The sequence below is a fragment of the Mauremys reevesii genome, linkage group 2, assembly GCF_016161935.1.
Source record: "Mauremys reevesii isolate NIE-2019 linkage group 2, ASM1616193v1, whole genome shotgun sequence".
Classification (NCBI taxonomy): domain Eukaryota; kingdom Metazoa; phylum Chordata; order Testudines; family Geoemydidae; genus Mauremys; species Mauremys reevesii.
The window spans coordinates 27,283,581-27,304,278 of NC_052624.1; the positions used below are offsets into that span (position 1 = coordinate 27,283,581).

At 41.8% G+C, this 20,698-nt stretch overlaps 1 protein-coding gene across 3 annotated transcripts in view; it reads right to left on the bottom strand.

The window, feature by feature from the left end:
• The window catches only part of CCNY (cyclin Y), a 210,248-nt gene that overhangs the window by 56,211 nt on the left and 133,339 nt on the right, over positions 1 to 20,698 (bottom strand). For all 3 annotated transcript variants that reach the window (XM_039527901.1, XM_039527903.1, XM_039527902.1), the window contains exons 2-3: positions 15,361 to 15,435; positions 7,075 to 7,109 (exon numbers count right to left, since the gene is read on the bottom strand). In XM_039527901.1, coding sequence (XP_039383835.1) covers positions 7,075 to 7,109; positions 15,361 to 15,435 — 110 coding nt within the window. The remainder of the gene's footprint in view (positions 1 to 7,074; positions 7,110 to 15,360; positions 15,436 to 20,698) is intronic.

The following is a 20,698-nucleotide window of genomic DNA, read 5'->3' on the forward strand; positions in this document are numbered from 1 at the left end:
ACCTTTTAAAATGGTGAGTCAAAAACAGCTGACAGCTACATTCTAATATTTCACCCTTCACAAAGTTTTTCATTTCACATCAAAATGACATTCAGGTTCCTGGTTGGTGGGCAAGTGGATGAGGAGACGATCTGCATCTTGCACAGGAAAGGAGCAAAGAGCAGATTAGGCACTCTCTACAGAAGGAAGTGCAGTAGCCTCTCAGCAGTCTCAAATCCATCTTCCAGTAAGTATTGCTCTTCCCTTTACATACACAATACTAAAACAAAAAATTTAAGGAGACAGGCACACAATATTTGAACTGGCATTATAAACTTCCAGAGACATTGCTGGCCTTGGGCATTCCAGATAATAAATCACAGTAATATTTCAGTTAAACCCTGCTTTTCATCCCAAAGGATCAAACTGCTTTACAAACTATGGCCCCAGTTCAGCACGGTACCTAAGCACATGCCTAACTTTAAGCACAGGTACCCCAGTGAAGTGGATCCTGCAATGTGATCCAGACAGGACCCTTGCAATCACACAGAATCCCAATGAAGTTAGTGGGGCTTCACATGGGTGCAAGAGTCTACCTGTGTGGATCAGATTAAAGGATCAGGGCATTGGAAAACATCCACTTCTGGAATGGACAGTGGCAGCAAAGTGCACAGTAGCAAAGAGATGAAATTTTGCTCAGGACAACACACACGCAGCATAATTGCATGTGGAACATAGTACATCCACCTTGGAAGGATAAACAGGTGAGAAAAGCCTGCTGGGATTTCAACTGTAGTTGCAGAGAGTCTAGGTGGTAGAAGTCAATGTTAAGACCATCAAGCAATCCCCTCCAGCATCATCTTGTTATTACAAAGCATAAGGGTGATCCAAACTTTAGAATCCAAAAGATGCTTACGAGAAATGTTGCATCTTCTTCCACTGAGGATAATTCCTCCTTTAGAAATATTTCCCTTATGGAAAAGGGGGTTATTTTTAGGATGCTACTGCTCCTAAAACTAAGATTAGAATGTGTATTGTCAGAGTAGAAGAGAGAAAGATCTTTGTAAAGTGGAGCATTTTCATGACCTCCAGAGGGGAAAAATCCTCCACATCCAACTTGACACAGAAAACAAAAATTCCCTTCCTCCCAAGTCAGCTACTGCGCGCGCGCACACACACACACACCCCTCCTTTTTGCCTTCCTTCTGAAAGCAGACACACTGATGTAATCTCTCCATGAGCGAAGAGGAAATGCCAGCATCTTTTTCTGCCCTCGAGTAGTTTGACAAAGCGCAAGTCTACATTAAACGATGCAGCTACGCCACTGTAGTGCTTTAATGAAGATGCTTTATACTGATGGGAGAGAGCTCTCCTGTCAGCATAGTTAACTAACCTCCCCGAAAAGCAGAAGCTATCGGAGTGGGAGAAGCTCCCCTGCCGCCATAGTGCTGTCTACACTGGGAGTTAGGTGGGTATAACTACGAGCATGGCTATACTTGCAGATGTAGAGCGCTTTGAGTTAAATTGGCCTTCGGAGAGCACAGTAGGGAAAGCGCTACAGTCTGTCCACACTGACAGCTTCAAGTGCACTGGCGTGGCCATATTTGGGGCACCTGCAGTGGTGTTGGGAGCGGTGCATTATGGGCAGCTATCCCAGCATGCAAGTGACTGCAACGCGCTTTTCAAATTGGGGGTGTGTGTGGAGTGCAACAGGGAGCGTGTTGTGTGTATGTGGGGGGAGAGAGTGGGTTTTTGGGGGCTTCAGACAGCAGCAGACCCCCTCCCTCCCTCCCTCTCTCTCTCTCACATACACAGCATTCCACAGTAATGGTTGATTTGTCTCGCAGCAGATAAGCAGCCAGCTGTCAGAAACAGAGCTTTCAAAGGCACTTCCGCATTCCTGCAGCGATTCAAAATGATTACAAGAGTGGTCACTTGACATAAGAGGATTATGGGAGATTTCTGGAGGCCGATCAGAGCGCAGTAATGCAACACCTCATTCACACTGGCACCACAGTGCTCCACCGGCGGCGCAGCAAACGTTATTCCTCTCGCCGAGGTGGAGTACCAGGAGCGCTCTAGCTGCAGAGTAGAGCGCTTTATGTGCCCTGCCAGTGTGGATGGGGAGTGAGCTAGAGCGCACGGGGCTCCTTTATTGCGCACTAACTTGCAAGTGTAGCCAAGCCCTACATTGCTCAGGGATGTGGATTTTTCACTCTCTTGAGCGATGTAATTACACTGATATAGGTCTGTAGTGTAGGCCAGACCTAAGTCACAAATTTAGTAAGTTGAGACATAGCAGATTAAAAGACAAGACAAGCGAACAATGGAGAAGCGTTAAAGACATAACAAAAATCTTGATCATCAATTCAGTCCAAAAGGAAAACAGAATCAGCTGCAAATGCTTGAGATAAAAATTGGCTGGAGGAAAACATGAACAGTTGATACAAGGCGACTTACCTCCCTTGTTAGCAGCTTATTCTAAAAATTCTCACTTAGGTGAGCATTTGAGTGGTATATGGAATTCAGCACAATCCTAAATCAAGTCATCTCAGTGTCTTTTTGGGGGAAGGGTGTGGGACAGACTGCTACCCCGGAGCAATCATCCCTTTATTTTAATTGTTTATTAAAAAAACAAACCATTAACACAGTTGTTGGATCCTTCAAGCCCAATTAATGACAAAGTACAACAAAAACTCTTCAGCTATCTACACCAGACAAAGTTCAGTAAATCACAGTAATTTTAGATCCCACTGTTTGTGTTGGGGTAAAAGGAAATGATTCACCCAGCAAAAGTACTTTATAAAAGAGAGCATGCTAGTGACTATGCTGAAAAGGTGCATTTGAAGTGAAGAGACAACAGGAAACCAGATCAAAAGCAGCAAAATTGGCCATTTGATAATATTGCAACTAATGTGCCAGAAAACTACTTCAGGAAACTGTGACAGTTTGCTAAATATGACAACAAAAAGGAGCCATTACTACAAAGCTACTGAATTAAAATCACATTTTGTGTAAAAACCTACATGTTTTATTATAAAAAACTAAAACTGTATAGAAAAATTGCATTTCCCATGATCTCTTTTTCTGACCACCGCTCACTTGGCATACCTGAACTCACGGGAGATGTTCAACACTAATTAGTAGATCAGTGGTTCTCAACCAGGGGTACATGTACGTTGGGGGGTAATCGCTGGTGTTCCGGAGTGTAGTCAGAGGTGTTCCAGGGGGTACATGAACTCACCTAGATATTTGCCTACTTTTACAACAGGCTACATAAAAAGCACTAGCGAATTCAGTACAAACTAAAATTTCATACTTGTTTATACTGCTCTATATACCATACACTGAAATATAAGCAAAATATTTATATTCCAATTATCAGAGGGGTAGCCGTGTTAGTCTGGTTCTGTAGAAGCAGCAAAGAATCCTGTGGCACCTTATAGACTAACAGACGTTTTGCAGCATGAGCTTTCGTCGGTGAATACCCACTTCCAACTTGCATCCGGGCTGGCAATATTGCTAGGTACACTGTGATAATTTTTGCCACAGGATTCTTTGCTGCTTCTATATTCCAATTGATTTCTTTAGAATTGTATGGTAAAAATGAGAAAGTCAGCAATTTTTCAGTAGTCGTGGGCTGTGACACTTCTGTATTTTTATGTCTAATTTTGTAAGCAACTAGTTTTTAAGTGAGACAAATTCGACTCCTGAAACAGGTACAGCAGTCTGGAAAGGTAGGGAGCCACTATACTAGATCCGACTATTAAAAGGGTGTACCAAAAACAACAATATTCTAGGTGCCAATCTTCCTGGTTGTACATCACAAAAAGAGAATAAGTACATGTAGAAATTTTAAAACCTAACAATGATCTTGGGGAGAAATAACTTGCAAGAAAGGAGCGTTTTCTTCTGTATTGTGACAAGCAGCTTTTGTACAAGGGAAGCAAAACAACCACCCAGCGTTTATGTCCTCTTGCCTGTTCCCTGGGTAAGTCAGTCAGGAAACAGATTACTTATTATGGTGCCAAACAAAGCCAACTCCTCTTAGAAACATGCCTTAATGAGCATGGAAAGAGGAGCCTGGTGCCAGAGAGACTAAGTAATCGATAGAGTACAATGTAACAATATTTGTTTTACCCTTAAATGCTATCTTTAATTTGCCACATACAGCTGTTGGCAAGTTGCAGTATCGTAAGCTATTTGCTTCCCATCACTTCAAATAAGGAGATCGGACTAGATCATAATAGTTCCTTCTGCCCTTAAAAATCTAGGAGCCACCTTAGGTTACTATGTTTAGAAGTACCGAAGCAACATTTGAAAGTGTGATCTCCAGTTCTGCGTGCCCAACTTAAATAATCAAACTTCAGATTTCTAAGGAGGTGCTGAGCACACTCAGCTACCCCTGACTTCAGCTGGAGTTATGGTTATTCAGCACCCATGAAAATCGAGCCTGAGTTTCTGAAGTTCAGCACTCACCAGCTGAGGAATCTCCAAAATCAGAGGCCACTTTTGAACATTTAGGCCACTTGGCCCTTATGTTCTTAAGCATATGAAGCATAGCTAGCTCCTATGGAGTGGTTACCCATCTATAAGGGCAAAAACTCATAGGTAGGGGAAAGTTTCAGCAAGAAAGAAACAGCTGTCAAGAAAATTCTTTAGTTTTCCAATTTACAATAGGGATTTGGTAAAAATACATTAAGGTAGAACAGAGATATTTAACTATGTTAGGGAAGACTACCTTAAGCACTTATGGAATCCTAGTAAACACTTTTTCTTCCCCTACATAAAAGTAGCAGTTTTAACCCTGTGTGTAACCTTTTATTCCACCATTTCTGTCTCCTGCTTTACCTCTTGGTCAAAGTGAAGTCTAGCAAGTAGCCCACATAACACTGTTTAACTTATTAAACTATAAGCAGGAAGACAAAACAAAGTGAAATCCAGCTTAGTAAAGGGGATGGCAGTTTTTTTTGAAACATTCACATTAATTCTATTGTGATTATTTTTCAATGATTTAAAACATTACTGCTCAACACACTTTAGAATTTATAACATGGTGAATATGTTGGCACATGTTTTCTTAGAACAATCCTGTATATTCCTGGCTCTGCCTAGGAATCCTGAGTTAGCAAGTCTCCAGCACAGACTTTTTCAAAACTGCTGTCAATAATGAACCAGCTGCTAAGACCACGTCCAGGTTTCCCCTCTCCATCCTTTTCAGCAGATCTGATATTAATTATTTAGTATGTAGAGTCGGAGGCTGTCTTCCTCATTTTTACCAGAGGAATTCTCCAGCTGGGATGGGCTTTTAGAGCCCCTTTACTCTACTTCAGCCCTTTTACAGGTTGTAAACAGGCCTGGGTAGGGGTGAGTGATGCAGTGGCAAAGCAAGTCAGGAGACAGTTAGCTTTGTTGCATCTGGACAATGAGAACTCAAAAGAAGAAAAAATGTTTTGGGTTAATGTGCTTGCTGGCAGTTATTCAGCACACTGGTAAATTTACAGGAATCCGATACAGTGCATTTTTATAATATGACTTTCAAAGGTAGTTTCAATGCAAACTACAGGTCTGTCGCAACTTACACGCATTTAACATGCGCGATTTCAGCTTTACGCTGTACGACTGGAATCCGGGGGGCTGTGGCCTCAAGCGGAAGAGGCGTGGCCTCAAGATTTAAAGGCCCTGGGGCACCAGCTGTGGCTGGGAGTCCCAGGGCCTTTAAATCACCCAGGGTGCTCCCAGCTGCACAGACGGCTGGTAGCCCCTGGGGCGAACTAAAGGGTCCAAGGCTCCAACCACCGTGGAGCTCCGGGCCCTTTAAATGCCGGCCCCAGCCCGTCTGCCAAAGCTGCGGGCGGGATTTAAAGGCTCTCTGGGCTCCCCACCGCGGCGGGAAGCTGGGTGGAGCCCTTTAAATCCCACTCGCAGCTTTAGCAGCCGGGCCAGGGCCGGCCGCCGGAGCTGTGTGCTGGGATTTAAAGGGCTTGGGGATGTAATTTTGAGTATACGCGGTTTTCACTTTACGCGCTAACTGCGGAACGGAACCCCCGCATAAGGTAAGACTTGCCTGTATTCTCATATGCAGGTAAACAATAAAAACTAGTATTTTAAGAATAAAATATTTGTTGGTCCAGTGTTGCCAAATCTCACAATTTTATCATGAGCCTTGTCATATTCTCTGTTTTTCTTAAAGCCTCAGCTCTTGTGATTACATAAGCAACTCAGGGGTTTGGTGTTTTTTTTTGTTTTTTTTAAGTAAATGTTCAGACCTCATGGTGGTAGAGAAAAACTTGAAAATGAGACCAAAGTGCATATTAATGGCTCAGAAACCAGAAGGCATATAAAAAGAACCTCTCCATTTTATGTTATTTACACATCTTGTGATTTATTGGGACCTGACTCATGATTTTTGAATACTTGGGGTTGGCAATATTGCTAGGTACACTGTGATAATTTTTCATCTGTAAAGCTCCTAGGTACTAAGATAATACAAAGAATGATAATAAAGATCCTGATCCTGTCCCTAACACAGTCAACTGGAGTTTTGCTCTTGATGTCACTGGCAGCAGCCCCATATTGTATTCATTTGAAAAGAATAGAAGCAAGAAAAAGGTAGAGGATATAAATATTACTTTAACATTTACCATATATTACATATATGTTCTGCAATGCATCCCATCAGTTTGGACCTTAATAGCCCTTTTCAAAAATAACAGTGATACTCTACAGACTCTCCACATAATACAAACTTACACACTGCAAGCAAACTTACACATTTTTAAGTTTTGAGTTTTTCAAAAAAATATTAATCTGAAATAATATTGTAACCCTCGCTAACCCAGTGTGGCTCTCTGTCCCTTCTAGTGGTTATGCCACATATACAGGTTTGTGCAAATGCTACTAATTCCAAGCTAATGGAACTGGTCCTTTAGCTCAAATAGTAAAGACCCACGCTTTTACATACTGAGGTCCATGGTTCAGTCCCCAGGGGCAACATTATACTCTCTCACACACAAGGGATTTATTTACAAAGATTCTTAGTTCTGCATAATATAGACAACATATAAAGCCGCTTAGGGAGACATTTTCACTTACGTGGTTTATATACAGACTCTTGCGTTTTTCTCTCACTGCAAAAACATAAAATGTAATAGAAATATTATATGACTGTATTTTGTCTCAGTTAAGCTTCTGTTACACCACTTTACGATCAAAAGTAGGAAGGTATCTATGTGTAACATCATTATCGCACTAACCAAGTTCACTCATTATTTGAGCACAGAAGCAACATCTCACATACCTGGACACTTGAAGGCATTTAAATTCTGCATTGTGCTGGGTGATTAAAATTCACATTTGTTCGGACATTTCACTAAGTCTGCATGCATTGGAACTCTGTCTCCAAAAATCACTTAGTGCAACTCTGCAGCCATTACTCATGCTGAGTAGTTGCTCTGGAGTCAATGGGACTACTCAACGAGTAAATCCTACTCAACATGAGTAACTGCTGCATGATCAGGCCTGCAGTTATCAGGCAAAATGCTTACAAGCAAAGGAGCAAACTAAAATAAACTTTAATGGTGAGATAAAAGCTTGTTACAACTGATTTTATATACTGGTTTAATTGTAGTCAATGTATTTCATATTAACTCATCCCTTAGCCAGCCTGTGGAGCTCTGTTCAACAGCTGTGATAATGCTGCATATAGGATACCAGTAACACATCAATCAAATAGTAGAATTAAACTAATAATGGTTTAATGCCATAAGTGATTAAAGCACTATGGTGTGCTTGATCCCGTTCTCTATTTTCCCTTACACCACACCCACCACTGTGGTGTCTGTGCACCTTCCAAAAGCACCTTAAGGGCCACAACTGGCATCAGTCGTGTGAGAGTCTCGTTTTCTCACTTCCTCTCCATGGGAGGAATACTAGGTGAGAATTTTTTAAAAAAAAAGACTTTTTACAAATTTTGATTCTATGTCTGCATGTATTTACACACACAATTTCAGTGTATTCACACGTGCAACCTTGTTAACGGGAGACTGCATGCTTATAAAGAGTCACAAACATTTGTTTCTTATCTAAGAGGCGGCTAGTGGCAGAGACACAAAGAGGGCACCAGCTAAAGGGGGGCATGTGACCTCCCCATGTGACCCCCCTACGTGACACATCCCTGCCCCCACCAACGCCCTCACGTGACTCCTCCCTGCCACGCCCCCCCACCCCCATGACTTCCCCACATGACTCGTCCCCTTTACCTGGCCAGGAGGGTGGGGAGGGGCGGCTCTGCTCCAGTCCCCCAGCATGTGTGGAGCCACTCATGAACTTTTCCAGGCAGCCTCTGGCCTCTCTGCCTGCCTGGGCTGTCCCAAGCAAGCAGCGTGGCCTGAGACTGCCTGGGAGAGTACAGCCGCTGCATGCTGCACCAGACAACATGGCTGGAAGAGGAAGCAGAAAGAAGAGAAGCTCTGGCCCTGCCCCTTCATCTCCCCAGCTGCTGGCCTTGCCCCCCACCCCCAGCGTTTTGGGGAAAGTCATGTGACCCTCTGTGAGAGAGCACACCACCCCCCCTCAGGTCGCCGTTAAAGGAACATTCTTAGTTTGCTACATGTATCTGATTGTGCGGTTTTCAAAACATGGTGATTGGCTAGTAAGCAGTTAAGCTGCTTGCTTGTCCTTCTGCTGAAATGCTGTTCTTTCTATTCTGAAGCTCCAAGCAGAGTGTTATCCCATCAATTAAGTAAATAATAAATCTAAGAAAATGTCTACCATCATTTGGTTACTTAACATCTGGTCCAAGTATTTCTCTATTGCGTAATACAATGTAAGTGAAGTAAATAATTTTCACAACCTGCAGACACTATACCAAGCACAGATGTAATTTCATAATGGCAAAATTTATTTTGTACTTTATCAAAACTTTATTTTCACACAATTAAATATCTAGTACCATAACTGTGTTCACTACATTCATCCTGCATGTTGTGGCATACAACAAAATTAGTGACAAGACACGCCTCTGAGCCCCAGGTCAATATTTCAGTTTATCGGCTTCTCCTGATCCCCACTCTTCTCTTTCCATGTTCTTCCTCCCACCCTCCACATCATTTGGTGCCCTCACTGTTGTATGATTTTTTTAGTTGCTGAAGTATTGCACTTACTGTTCATTCACCCATGCTATTTACCCTCTTCCAATGCTGGACAGACTGACATGGACACACCTCTCACTCTGCAGATTCTCTCTGCTTATGAGACATTTTCCTCTTTTCCCGAAGGAAACTTCATTGAACTTCATTCTCCAGTGGGGGACCACAGTCAGCCAGGATTCTCTAATTCTGGGCTGGCCAGCACTGATGCAAAGTGTATAGTCCCCAGGGCCAGCTCCAGGCACCAGCGAAGGAAGCAGGTGCCTGGGGCATCCAATACAAAGGGGCAGCACATCTGGGTCTGCAGCAGCAATTCGGAGGCGGGTCCTTCAGTCCCTCTCTTCCTCTTCGGCAGCAGCTCAAGTGGGTTTTTCTTTCTCTCTTTTTTCCCCCCCGCAATTGGGGCAGCAAAAAAGCTGGAGACAGCCCTGATGGTCCCTCAAGAAACTTATGCCAGGGAGCATCAGGCACAGCAGAACTCCACTCTGTCACACTTCCTTCCTATCCCACCTACAACAAACTCCCTTCACATTAGGAATAAGGACATCTGGTACAGGAGATGTCAAAGCCACTTCTGCCAGCTTCCCACCACCAGAGTGTCCTTGTGCAGAGGGAATTCTTCACCGGCTGCCCAAGGGCATTGGTGTGGTGTAGGCAATGCAAAGTGCTCTTGTGCAAACCACAGAACTTGACCCCATTCTCATTAAGTAGCATGTGGTACCACAGACAGCTACAATTGAAGTATTTGGCTTCAAGAACAGTGGTTTAAGATGAAATGAAGCTGATCAGACTTAGAATCACAATTTTGAAGTTCAGACTCTAAGTCCCTATTTATTTTTCTATTACATTTCTTTCCCTTTTTACAGAACGTGCATCCTGGGTAGATTTCGTCAGGCATACTAACATATGGGAGGGCTGCCAAAATTTCTTAATTTTCTTTTAATTTTAAGGCAAAATAACCTGTTCTCATTTTTGCAAGCACACTCAAATTGTTAAAACTGCATTTTTACTACAGTAGAATGAATAAATTATCCAGGATTAAAATGGGGGAGAAGAAAAGATTTATTTTTTTTTGTTACTGGGCTCTCTTAGTATTCCTTTGTGCAATGTGCTTAGGCAGTGTTAATGGTAGACTTCAAAAGGATGAAAGGCAATATCCCTCGGTTAATAATTACACATCAATCAAACCTCTCATGTTTTGAGAGTTCCTAAATAATTTAGTACAGGAATAAAGCTACGTTTCCTCTTGTTAGAGGAACAAGGGAATTGACTGGTCCTGATCTGAGGGCTGGTCTACATAAAAACAGAGCACAGTCTGTTTCATTCCTGCTCATCCCATAAACTGGGGTTTCCTTTGAAGCTAATTACTGTACCAGCACTGTTGAATTTAGCAAGTAAGGAAGGACCTAATGGAAATGAAGGAAGGAAGGAGGCAGCTCTATCTAACTAATGAAAAGGTGGATTTCCAACACATTGAAGTAGCAATCAATCAGGTTTCCCCTAACTAATACAGGAGGGGAAATTACTTTATTGCAGTGGCTGACTTTAAAAACCCTGAATTAACCACAACCTACACTTTAAACTCAGCGAGTGCAGCATGTACAGACATGCACACACCCTTTGTTTCCAGTCCACCACAAAGCCCATCCAGGAAGCTTACAAGAAGTGGAAACTTGGACTGATGACTAGGGAGGAGTATAAAAATATTGCTCAAGCATGCAGGGGTGTAATCAGTAAGGCCAAAACACAACTGGAGTTACAGCTAGCAAGGGATGTGAAGGGTGACAAGAAGGGTTTCTACAGGTATGTTAGCAACAAGAAAGTCAGGGAAAGTGTGGGACCCTTAATGAATGGGGGAGACAACCTAGTGACAGATGGTGTGGAAAAAGCTGAAGTACTCAATGCTTTTTTTGCCTCAGTCTTCACAGACAAGGTCAGTTCCCACACTGCTGTCCTGGATAACACAGTATGGGGAGAAGATGAGCAGCCTTAAGTGGTGAAAGAACAGGTTAAGGACTATTTAGAAAAGCACAAGTCCATGGGTCCAGATCTAATGCATCCGAGGCTGCTGAGGGAATTGGCTGATGTGGTTGCAGAGCCATTGGCCATTATCTTTGAAAACTTGTGGCGATCGGGGGAGGTCCCAGACGATTGGAAAAAGGCAAATATAGTGCCCATCTTTAAAAAAGGAAGAAAGAGAACCTGGGGAACTACACACCGGTCAGCCTCACCTCAGTCCCTAGAAAAATCATGGAACAGGTCCTCAAGGAAACCATTTTGAAGCACTTGGAGGAGAGGAAGTTGATCAGGAACAGTCAGCATGGATTCACCACGGGCAAGTCTTGCCTGACCAACCTGACTGCCTTCTACGATGAGATAACTGGCTCTGTGGATATGGGGAAATTGGTGGATGTGTTGTTCCTTGACTTTAGCAAAGCTTTTGATACAGTCTCCCACAGTATTCTTGCCAGCAAGTTAAAAAAGTATGCATTGAATGAATGGACTATAAGGTGGATAGAAAGCTGGCTAAATTGTTGGGCTCAACAGGTAGTGATCAACAGCTCGATGTCTAGCTGGCAGCCGGTATCAAGTGGAGTGTCCCAGGGGTCATTCCTGGGGCCGGTTTTGTTCAACATCTTCATTAATGATCTGGATGATGGGATAGATTGCACCCTCAGCAAGTTTGCAGATGACACTAAGCTTGGAGGAGAAGTAGGGATAGGGTCCAGAGTGACCTAGACAGATCAGAGGGCCAAAAGAAATCTGATGAGGTTCAACAAGGACAAGTGCAGAGTCCTGCACTTAGGACAGAAGAATCCCATCCACTGCTACAGGCTGGGGACCGACTGGCTAAGCAGCAGTTCTGCAGAAAAGGACCTGGGGATTACGGTGGATGAGAAGCTGGATATGAGTCAGCAGTGTGCCTCTGTAGCCAAGAAGGCTAACAGCATATTGGCATTAGTAGGAGCATTGCCAGCAGATTGAGGGAAGTGATTTTTCCCCTCTATTCGGCACTGATGAGGCCACATTTGGAGTATTGCATCCAGTATTGCCCCCACTACAGAAAGGATGTGGACAAACTGGAGAGAGTCCAGCGGAGGGCAACAAAAATGATCGAGGGCTGGGGAACATGACTTACAAGGAGAGGTTGAGGGAACTGGTTTTGTTTAGTCTGCAGAAGAGAAGAGTGAGGGGGGATTTGATAGCAGCCTTCCACTACCTGAAGGGGGGTTCCAAAGAGGATGGAGCTCAGCTGTTCTCAGTGGTGGCAGATGACAGAACAAGGAGCAATGGTCTCAAGTTGCAGTGGGGGAGGCCTAGGTTGGATATTAGGAAACACTATTTCACTAGGAGGGTGGTGAAGCATGGGAATGGGTTACCCAGGGAGGTGGTGGAATCTCCATCCTTAGAGGTTTTTAAGGCCTGGCTTGATAAAGTCCTGGCTGGGATGATTTAGTTAGGGATTGGTCCTGCTATGAGCCGGGAGTTGGACTAGATGACCTCCTGAGGTCTCTTCCAACCCTAATCTTCTATGAAGCTTTTTTTTTTTTTTTTTTTTTAAAAGGAGTTCTAAAATAAGTTTAAAGATATCAAAGGTGGTTCTCCTAACATGCTAGGATTATCACCAGACTTAGCATCTTGAACAGTCCCTGTGAAGAGGAAGAAAAAAATTGAAGACTTTTTGCATAAGCAGTGTTCTGAGCCTACTATTTGGCACCTTGATTAACATTTATTGGGCCTTAAACGAATTCGGTTCTTAGATGCAGTGTACACTACCATGACTTGAACACTGATACAGGGTCCTACGCAATCTGACAAATCTTTTGCTAGCTCTGCTTACCCTCTACATAAACCATGATATTGTAGTTTGACATCATGCAACATTACTGAATATTTTCTCCTATCCCTACATTATCTATTTATACAATGGGCCTGAAATACAACCAGGCATAGTGCTTACTGCTGTTCTTTAGCCTACTGAAATGTGTGTGTTCTGGGCACTATATTCAGTAGTATTTGCAGGACAGTGTTTCATTATCATTAAGTCAAAAGGTTGATGAGCAGGTTTTATACCTTAGGTGGCAAATTTCTGAGGCTGTTCAGCAAGGTTGACATATTGTTTTGTGAGAATAATAAATTCCTTCCTTTTCTCTAAACTGGAAGAAGCTGCGTAACTCAATTAACTGGGCTGAAAGCAATCAGATTTTGTAAATTTTCATTTTTTAAAGTTTCTTATAATCTACACAGTACAAAAAAAATCAGTCACTAATAAAAAAATTATAATAATTAGAGCTGATCAAATGTTTTCAAATGACTGTGTCTGGAAATTTTTCACCATTTCAACCAGCTCTAAGAACAATATTTCGCATTCAAATATTACTTTGCACTTTCAAAATGCTGTACAGACACTAACTAATTAATCCTCATGATACCACTGTGATGTAGGGAAGTGTCATCATACCCATTTTACAGATTGCCAAGCCCAGGGAAGGATGAGGGGTGGTGTGTGTGGTTAAGTGACATACCCAAACCTCACAGCAACTCAACGGTAGAGCAACAAGTTCCTGGCTCTTGCCCTCTCCCCATTCTACCAAGCTGCCTTTTATTTAAGGCCTCAGTCTTGCAGATGCAGTCAGTAGGCCTCCGAGAGCAGAAGAGTATCCAGACATAAACCACTGCAGAATCAGGGCCTAAAATGCATCTTCTCTGTAGACAACATTTTCAAAAACTACTAGAAAAAAACAAACAAAAACTAAAAAAAGATGTTACTAGAATTTCTGAAATACAAATGTGCACTTAGCTGAATAAAAACCTCAGTAAAGTATCATTTACTCAGTAAGTCTAAAATAGAGTTCAGATGCCGCCAAAAATGAGCACCGAGAATGCACACTGTAGTAACAACAAACAACAGAAAAGTTGATGGAAAGTTTGGGTAGAAAATAACGTGCTTTGTATTCATTACTCATGCCTACTTCGGGCAAAACGCTAACATCACTCAAGCTGGACACTGTAGATTCAATTAGCCAAAAGTAAATGGCTTCCATTCCACTAATTACATTAAGAAGCTCTCTCAAAAACAAAAACAGGCTTAATTTCGATCAGGTTATTTTTGTCTCTAAGTTTAAAAAAAAAAAAAAAAAAGCAGCACCCAGACAAATGAAAGATACTGTCAAACCATGCTGATCAATAAAAATAAAGGGATATTTTTAATTTGTTTTTAAAACCCATCGAAGAGCTCATGTGAACTGGGATTTACAGTTTTCAGCCTATATGGGGGAGACATCAGGCTACACCCTCAGCTGGTCTAAACTGCCATTGGTCCAACCAAGCTACGTGGATGTACAGTAGCTGGGAACCTGGCTCATTGTGTTTAGTTCTGAAAGACAACTGTACTGAAAGGTTTACACTCAGAGAAACTAATTCTTTCATACGTTATTAGTATTTGTAGCTCCATTATATATTTTGAACTTATAGTCAGCATGCTACAGGGCCCAATTCTGTAACCATTTATTCATGAGTCTGACCTAAAGCTACCTGAAGTCAATGGAGAGACTGTCACTGACTTCAATGGGCTTTGCCGCAGGTCCCATGTGAATCTCTCTGCACATTCATGGGTCCAAATGATTTCAATATGATGACTCATGTGAAATAAGAATGTGTGAGACTGATCCAACAGACCCCAATCGTGAACCCACTCATGTGCACGACTTGATGCATGTGAGTAGTCCAGTGGGGTCTACTCAACAGTATTCACAGATGTCAACTTCTGTATGTGCAAAGGTGTTTGCAGCATAGACCCATACCTTTTAACAACCTTCTGACACTTGAATTAATTCAATAGGTTAGGGTTCAAATAAATTAGAAAGCATGGCGATAACTATGGGCCTGATCCTGTAGTCCTTCCACAGGTTAGGATCACTTTGAAGTCAACTTAGATTTTATTGTTTTGCATAAAAGAAACAGGATCATACCTTACTGTGCATTAATTACTAACAATAAGCCACCAGGCCAGATCCTCAGTGTGTGTATATCAGCATAGCTCCAATTAACACCAGCTAAGGATCTGGCTGATTACATATAGCCAAACCAATCTGCCAGTGTTGTGTCTTGTTCTCCTGAAGCTTAGCAAAAAATCCAAACAAAAACAAACCTCCCACTTAATATAGGTTACCACATGCAAAGTTTAGAAATTATTTGAAAAGAGAAAACTATAGTAAATCCAATAACCTACCATCTGTTTGAGATTTACTGAGGAATATTGTGCTGGCCCGTGGGTGATCTGATGGGTTGAACTCCATGTTCAAATCTTGAAAGGAAGAAACAAAGTTACAATATGTTAAAAAGTTTATAATTGCCCAATGCAACAAGCAGACTTGAGCCCTTATTCCCACAAATGGTCCCCACTGGAGCGAGGACTACTTGCATTAGAAAGAGTTGTAGGATTTGGCCTTGGGTGCAATGGTTTCTACTGGACTGAAGTAAGACAAGCAGCTTTTACAAGTTTGTAATACAAAGTTGAGAGTTGTACATTTTTCATTCACTTCCCTTCCACACCCCCAAGACTTCACCAAGTGCAGGAATAGAGCCTTCTGAATGCAGTATAGGAGAATTTGGTACTGTAAAACAATTATGTAGAACCATGCAGACGGCAGATGGCTTTCCACTGTTACATGTGATTACAATAAGCAACTATTGCTGTTTAATTTAAACAAGTTAGCTCTAGACCAGAGTGTTTAAAAAGGCTACACTTTTGGAAAAGGTCCACACGAAGCGTCACAGAATGGCACATTTCTTGCTGTGGCAACTTCATTTTTAAAAAGAATGCACCAAGATACTCATAAGGATGCCATATGGTACCAGGTCACAAATTAAGTCAGTACTAACCTGCTTCCTCCTTTCACAACGTCTGTGAATTTCTAGAAAGTATTATTTTCCTTGGCAAGATTAACACCCGCCCAAACTCACCTGTCCTCAAATCCCCCTCTGCCACCAATTCTTCATAAATCTTACTTCTGGCTAACTACCTCAGCATGGTGCAAAAATGGGCACTTAATCTCTACTCTTTCTGCTTTCTCTCAGCATGACGCCTGCAATCCTGTGTCTTCTCTTCCGCCCTTCTGTTGATCTCTAGAAAGCATTTCTTCTTACCCCCCAGTACAAACATTTGCCTCAGAGCCCATAAAGAGGATTGCTACCTTTCTGTCAGGCAATATTACCTTGCCCACAAAAAATGTTTTCCCCATCTTTGCCCCTCCTAACATATCCCCTGGCCAGAGAAGCAAATCTGAAATCAAGCCCCATTCCTTGTCAAGATGAAAGATTTTTATTTTTTTTTAAGCTTAGTGATTAGGTTCTTCCCCCTGGCTGGACCCTCCCTTCTCCCTTTTCTATATATCTCCTTAGCCTCCTTTATTTCCCTCCATTTATCCCCCTTATACTTACTGTCCTCTTTACCCAATCCTCTTACCTTGTTCTCATCTCTCTTCCCCTTCCTTATCCCTTTGGGCCAGTCCTCTTTTCTCCATTTCCTTCCAACACATTCTCCCCCAACATCACAACTAGCACCTCCTCTCTTTCTCCCCACTTTAATGTTTCCATGGTCTCAATTGCATCCCCATGCATGATCCTCACCCTGCAACCCACAACATAAGCACTGTCCGTGGGGATGTTGTTAGTTGGGAACCACTGCTGGATTCAATTGCTCAGGCCTACCAGCTCTGCTTGATATGCAACAAGTGACACACACCTCAGTCTAGACAGGGTTCTCAATCTCAATTAGAAAGGCGTTCATTATTGCCAAGTAATTATTTCAGCACACTTTACAAAGGAATCCAGGCCAAACTGGTCACCACACCATTTTAGGAAAGTCAGATTACTGATCCTAGAAACCATAGTTTGTTGTGGGGCTGACAAAAGATTCTGAGATGGTCATCTGATTTCTCTGAGAAACTCTCAACAATAGTGCACGACTACAAATAATATTTTCATGTGGCTTTCCATACCTTACTTAAAACCAGCACTGGAGAAGTAAAAAATCATCAGATGACCTGCAATGAGATGGTTGGTGGTGCTAAGATAATGACCCACTACCCTGAACCCAAGACGGATTTCATTTTGTAATCAATACTTTAAAATTGTGTAATATGTCTTCTTCCATACAGTCAGAAATAAAACCCAATATGGTTTTAGCCTACTGTAGAGGTTTCCATGTAATTTCTGTTTACATCACAGCAATGTAAAACAAGTAAAAGCAATCTCCTTAACACGTAGCTGAACTCTGACATTTAAACATAGCACTTGAGCAGCCAGGTGTTTCCTCTTATTCAAGTCTAAGGCCATAAGATCAGCCCCTTGTCTTTTCAGCAAATACAGACTTTTTCGCACAGGTTCAGGCACTGTTTTCAGGAAATTTAAGGAAGAAAAACTCTGAGTTTCCACCTAAATAAAGTAACTGCACTATAAAGGGACATAGTGTGGAAGGAATAAAACATACAATGAAAATTAAAAAGTGACAGGAATTTGAAATGATATTTAACTCTTCAGCTACAATGTTCTCCTGTGACAGCGTATTGAAAAGGATGAGCTAAAAAGAAAAAATGCTTTAGGCCAATGGTTTTCAGCCTGTGGTCTGCAGAGCTCTGGGGGTCTGCAGCCTATGTCTAAGATTTCCAAAGGGATCGGCACTTCCATTTGAAATTTTTTAGGTGTCTGCAAGTGAGAAAAGTTTGAAAATCACTGCTTTAGGCTATAAATTGTTTACATACACTCACAATATATCTTGTGAATAAGTTTTCAGGCTCTGGTTTCCCCTCCCCCCCCCCATCTTTTTTTTATCTTAAGCATAAATGTATTTTGCTGAGAAAGACCTGTGTAGTAGCTTGCAACTGCTGGCAATACACTGTTCATAGCCCCCAGAGAGAGAGAGAGCACTGGCACTGGCACTGGCATTTATGCAAATTGGCTTGCTGGGGAAATCACAGTGTAAGGCAGGAGGCTATGCAGCCTTAAAACCCCAGTTAGGAGGAGTGAGAGAACAGTCCCTATCCAGAAACAGGATAGCTGGGTAGAAACCTGAGGAAGTTCCTGAAGTGTATCGCAAAGGAGAAAATACAGGGGCTGTTAACCTGAAACTCTGATGTTATCCATTTCCCAATAGGATAAACTGAGGTACAGAGAAATTTTAAGTGACCTGAACAATCTTCAGTAATTGGTGGGAAGGAGAAAAGAGAGAGCAAGCAAGGAAGTCAGTTCTAAATATCTGTACCAAAATGATCTCCTTGCTTATAATGTTCTGCTCTGTACCATAGCCTATTTTATAAATAAAAAGGAAAAAAAAAAAACTAAGAGGCTCTAATTGTCATCAATTCATCGTAGTACAAAAATTGCTGTAAAAAATATCACTATAAAAACTTGGAGATGCTGAAAGTTAAAAGATCAGTCTCAACACCTTCATTATGAGAGTCTCTCCTCCTCCCCTCACCCAACAGAAACACCGGTCTATGCTGGATAGTTCTTCCTTCTCCTTTCAGGCTTGCATTTCAAACCCCCTGTGCAGCCTTTCATTTCTTTTAATAATGACAGGACATGGAGAGGTAAACTGTGCTTTTAGACTGCTGCAATTTATAAGGCAACACTGTGTTTTAAATTTTATTAAGAAAGGTAATTAAATGGTTTAGATACTAGATATTCAAGTGCTGGAGCTTTTCAAAGACTGTGCCTATGGTAATTTAACACACATTGCTTTAAGTCCATAACTGACTGAGAAAAGATAATTCAATCTGGAGCAGTGATAAGAAGAAAAATTGATTTTTCACCAATGCCATGGTTGGAATAGTGAGCACTCTTAGGAACACAAGAACAAATTAACTGACATGCTGGATCAGACCCAAGGTTTCTCTAGTCCAGTCCATGTCTCTAACCATGGCCAGTACCTCTGGACGTGTGTTGTGTTGTACTTTAGACAGGAAGGAAACTGGGCAGCATCTCAGCCCAACCAGCTGAGATTCCATCTGCTCCCAGAATAGAGCATTTTAGTGGAATATAAACATTTATGTCAGATGTAGATAATTAAGGTTCCTAAATTTTATTGTTCTGGTGATGTCTTCTGTGCAAACTTTGGGACTGATTCTTCCCCACTGAGGTCAGTAGCAGTTTTGCTATCAATTTCACTGTGATCAGGTCAGAGCCTTTTGACTCATGCTGTACACTGGGATGTTTCCCTAGTTTTTCCAACATGTTTTGGCCTCTTACCACAATTTAAATGTTGCTTTACTCACCTCTTTAGTTGCCATGCATTTTTGTTCCATTACAAAAGACAACATTTGGTACCATTTCAGAGGGTTATAAGGTTTATATAACTACATAAACTAAGGGTCTGATTCTACCAATGCAAGCATAACTCTACTCACATGCACAAACTCTAGTGAGCTTACTGGGACTCCATGACACAGAAGCCCCCTATTCTTTGAAATCAACTCATCTCAGGCCCGACAAACTCATTACACATAACACATCGTACAGGGTATTTATCGATAAGGAATGACATGTAAGGTATCTACAGACAGTTTGTGACTTAATCAAGACTTAATCATTGCAAAATGTATGTATGGTGTAACTTGATCTATAGATTATGTAATAATTATATTGATTGCTTAAGAGTTCCCAGTTATCACTTTGACAGTTGCCAGATTCTTGTCCAAAGATCAGGTCCAGTATTATTCAAATTATTATATAGTTGGGAACCCCGATCTGCACAGTTGAAACACTCACACTATAGGAACTCTTCTATATTTATATATAGTTTATTAATACATTTAGCTCAGTCACAAGCACTCAAACTCAGTAAGGTTGACAGAGATACTACAGAATGTACATCTGCACAGCCATATACTCACACCATCCCCTTGCAGAACAACCTGAAATGTTAGCAATCATCTTCTTCATTACCGTCACTTTCTCCCTCATCACCAGTGGCCAAAAAACTTGGGAGTTACTGTTGGGCTGTTTATCTGTGCCAAAGTCCATAGGCCTCAAGCTTTATGCTAACTGCTGAAGCCAATGTCTTACAGAATACAGGCTTGTAGGTTCCTTGCATTACTGCTGAGTATAATAAAGGCATAATATAATAAAGTCAAGCTAGCCCTAGGGACTACAACGGGTAATACTGAAAGAATAATATAACTATTCTGAAAATATGCTTTATGGTCTTGCAGTAAGTTATTCACCAGTGGAAAATATGTCTCAGGGATGGCCCATTCAAGCAGGAAGTAACTGTCACACCTCCCCAGTTAGCTGATGATATTATGCCAAGCTTAACTGTCAAACCTTGCTCCATTCCAAAACCAATGGAAAACCATCAGACAACTGCAAACAATCAAAACCACTTGGACGTTAAAAAAGGAATATTACATCAGACAGGTTAATTGTCTGTATTACAAAAGCCTGTTTCAGTATAACACCAAGCGGGGAGAGGCACTCTGAGTCCATTCACTGAGGAAACATCTCGGAGCAGGGGTGTTTTCATGAAAGTATGGATTCTGGTTCCTGTAAAGCCAGGCAACTCTGGAAGA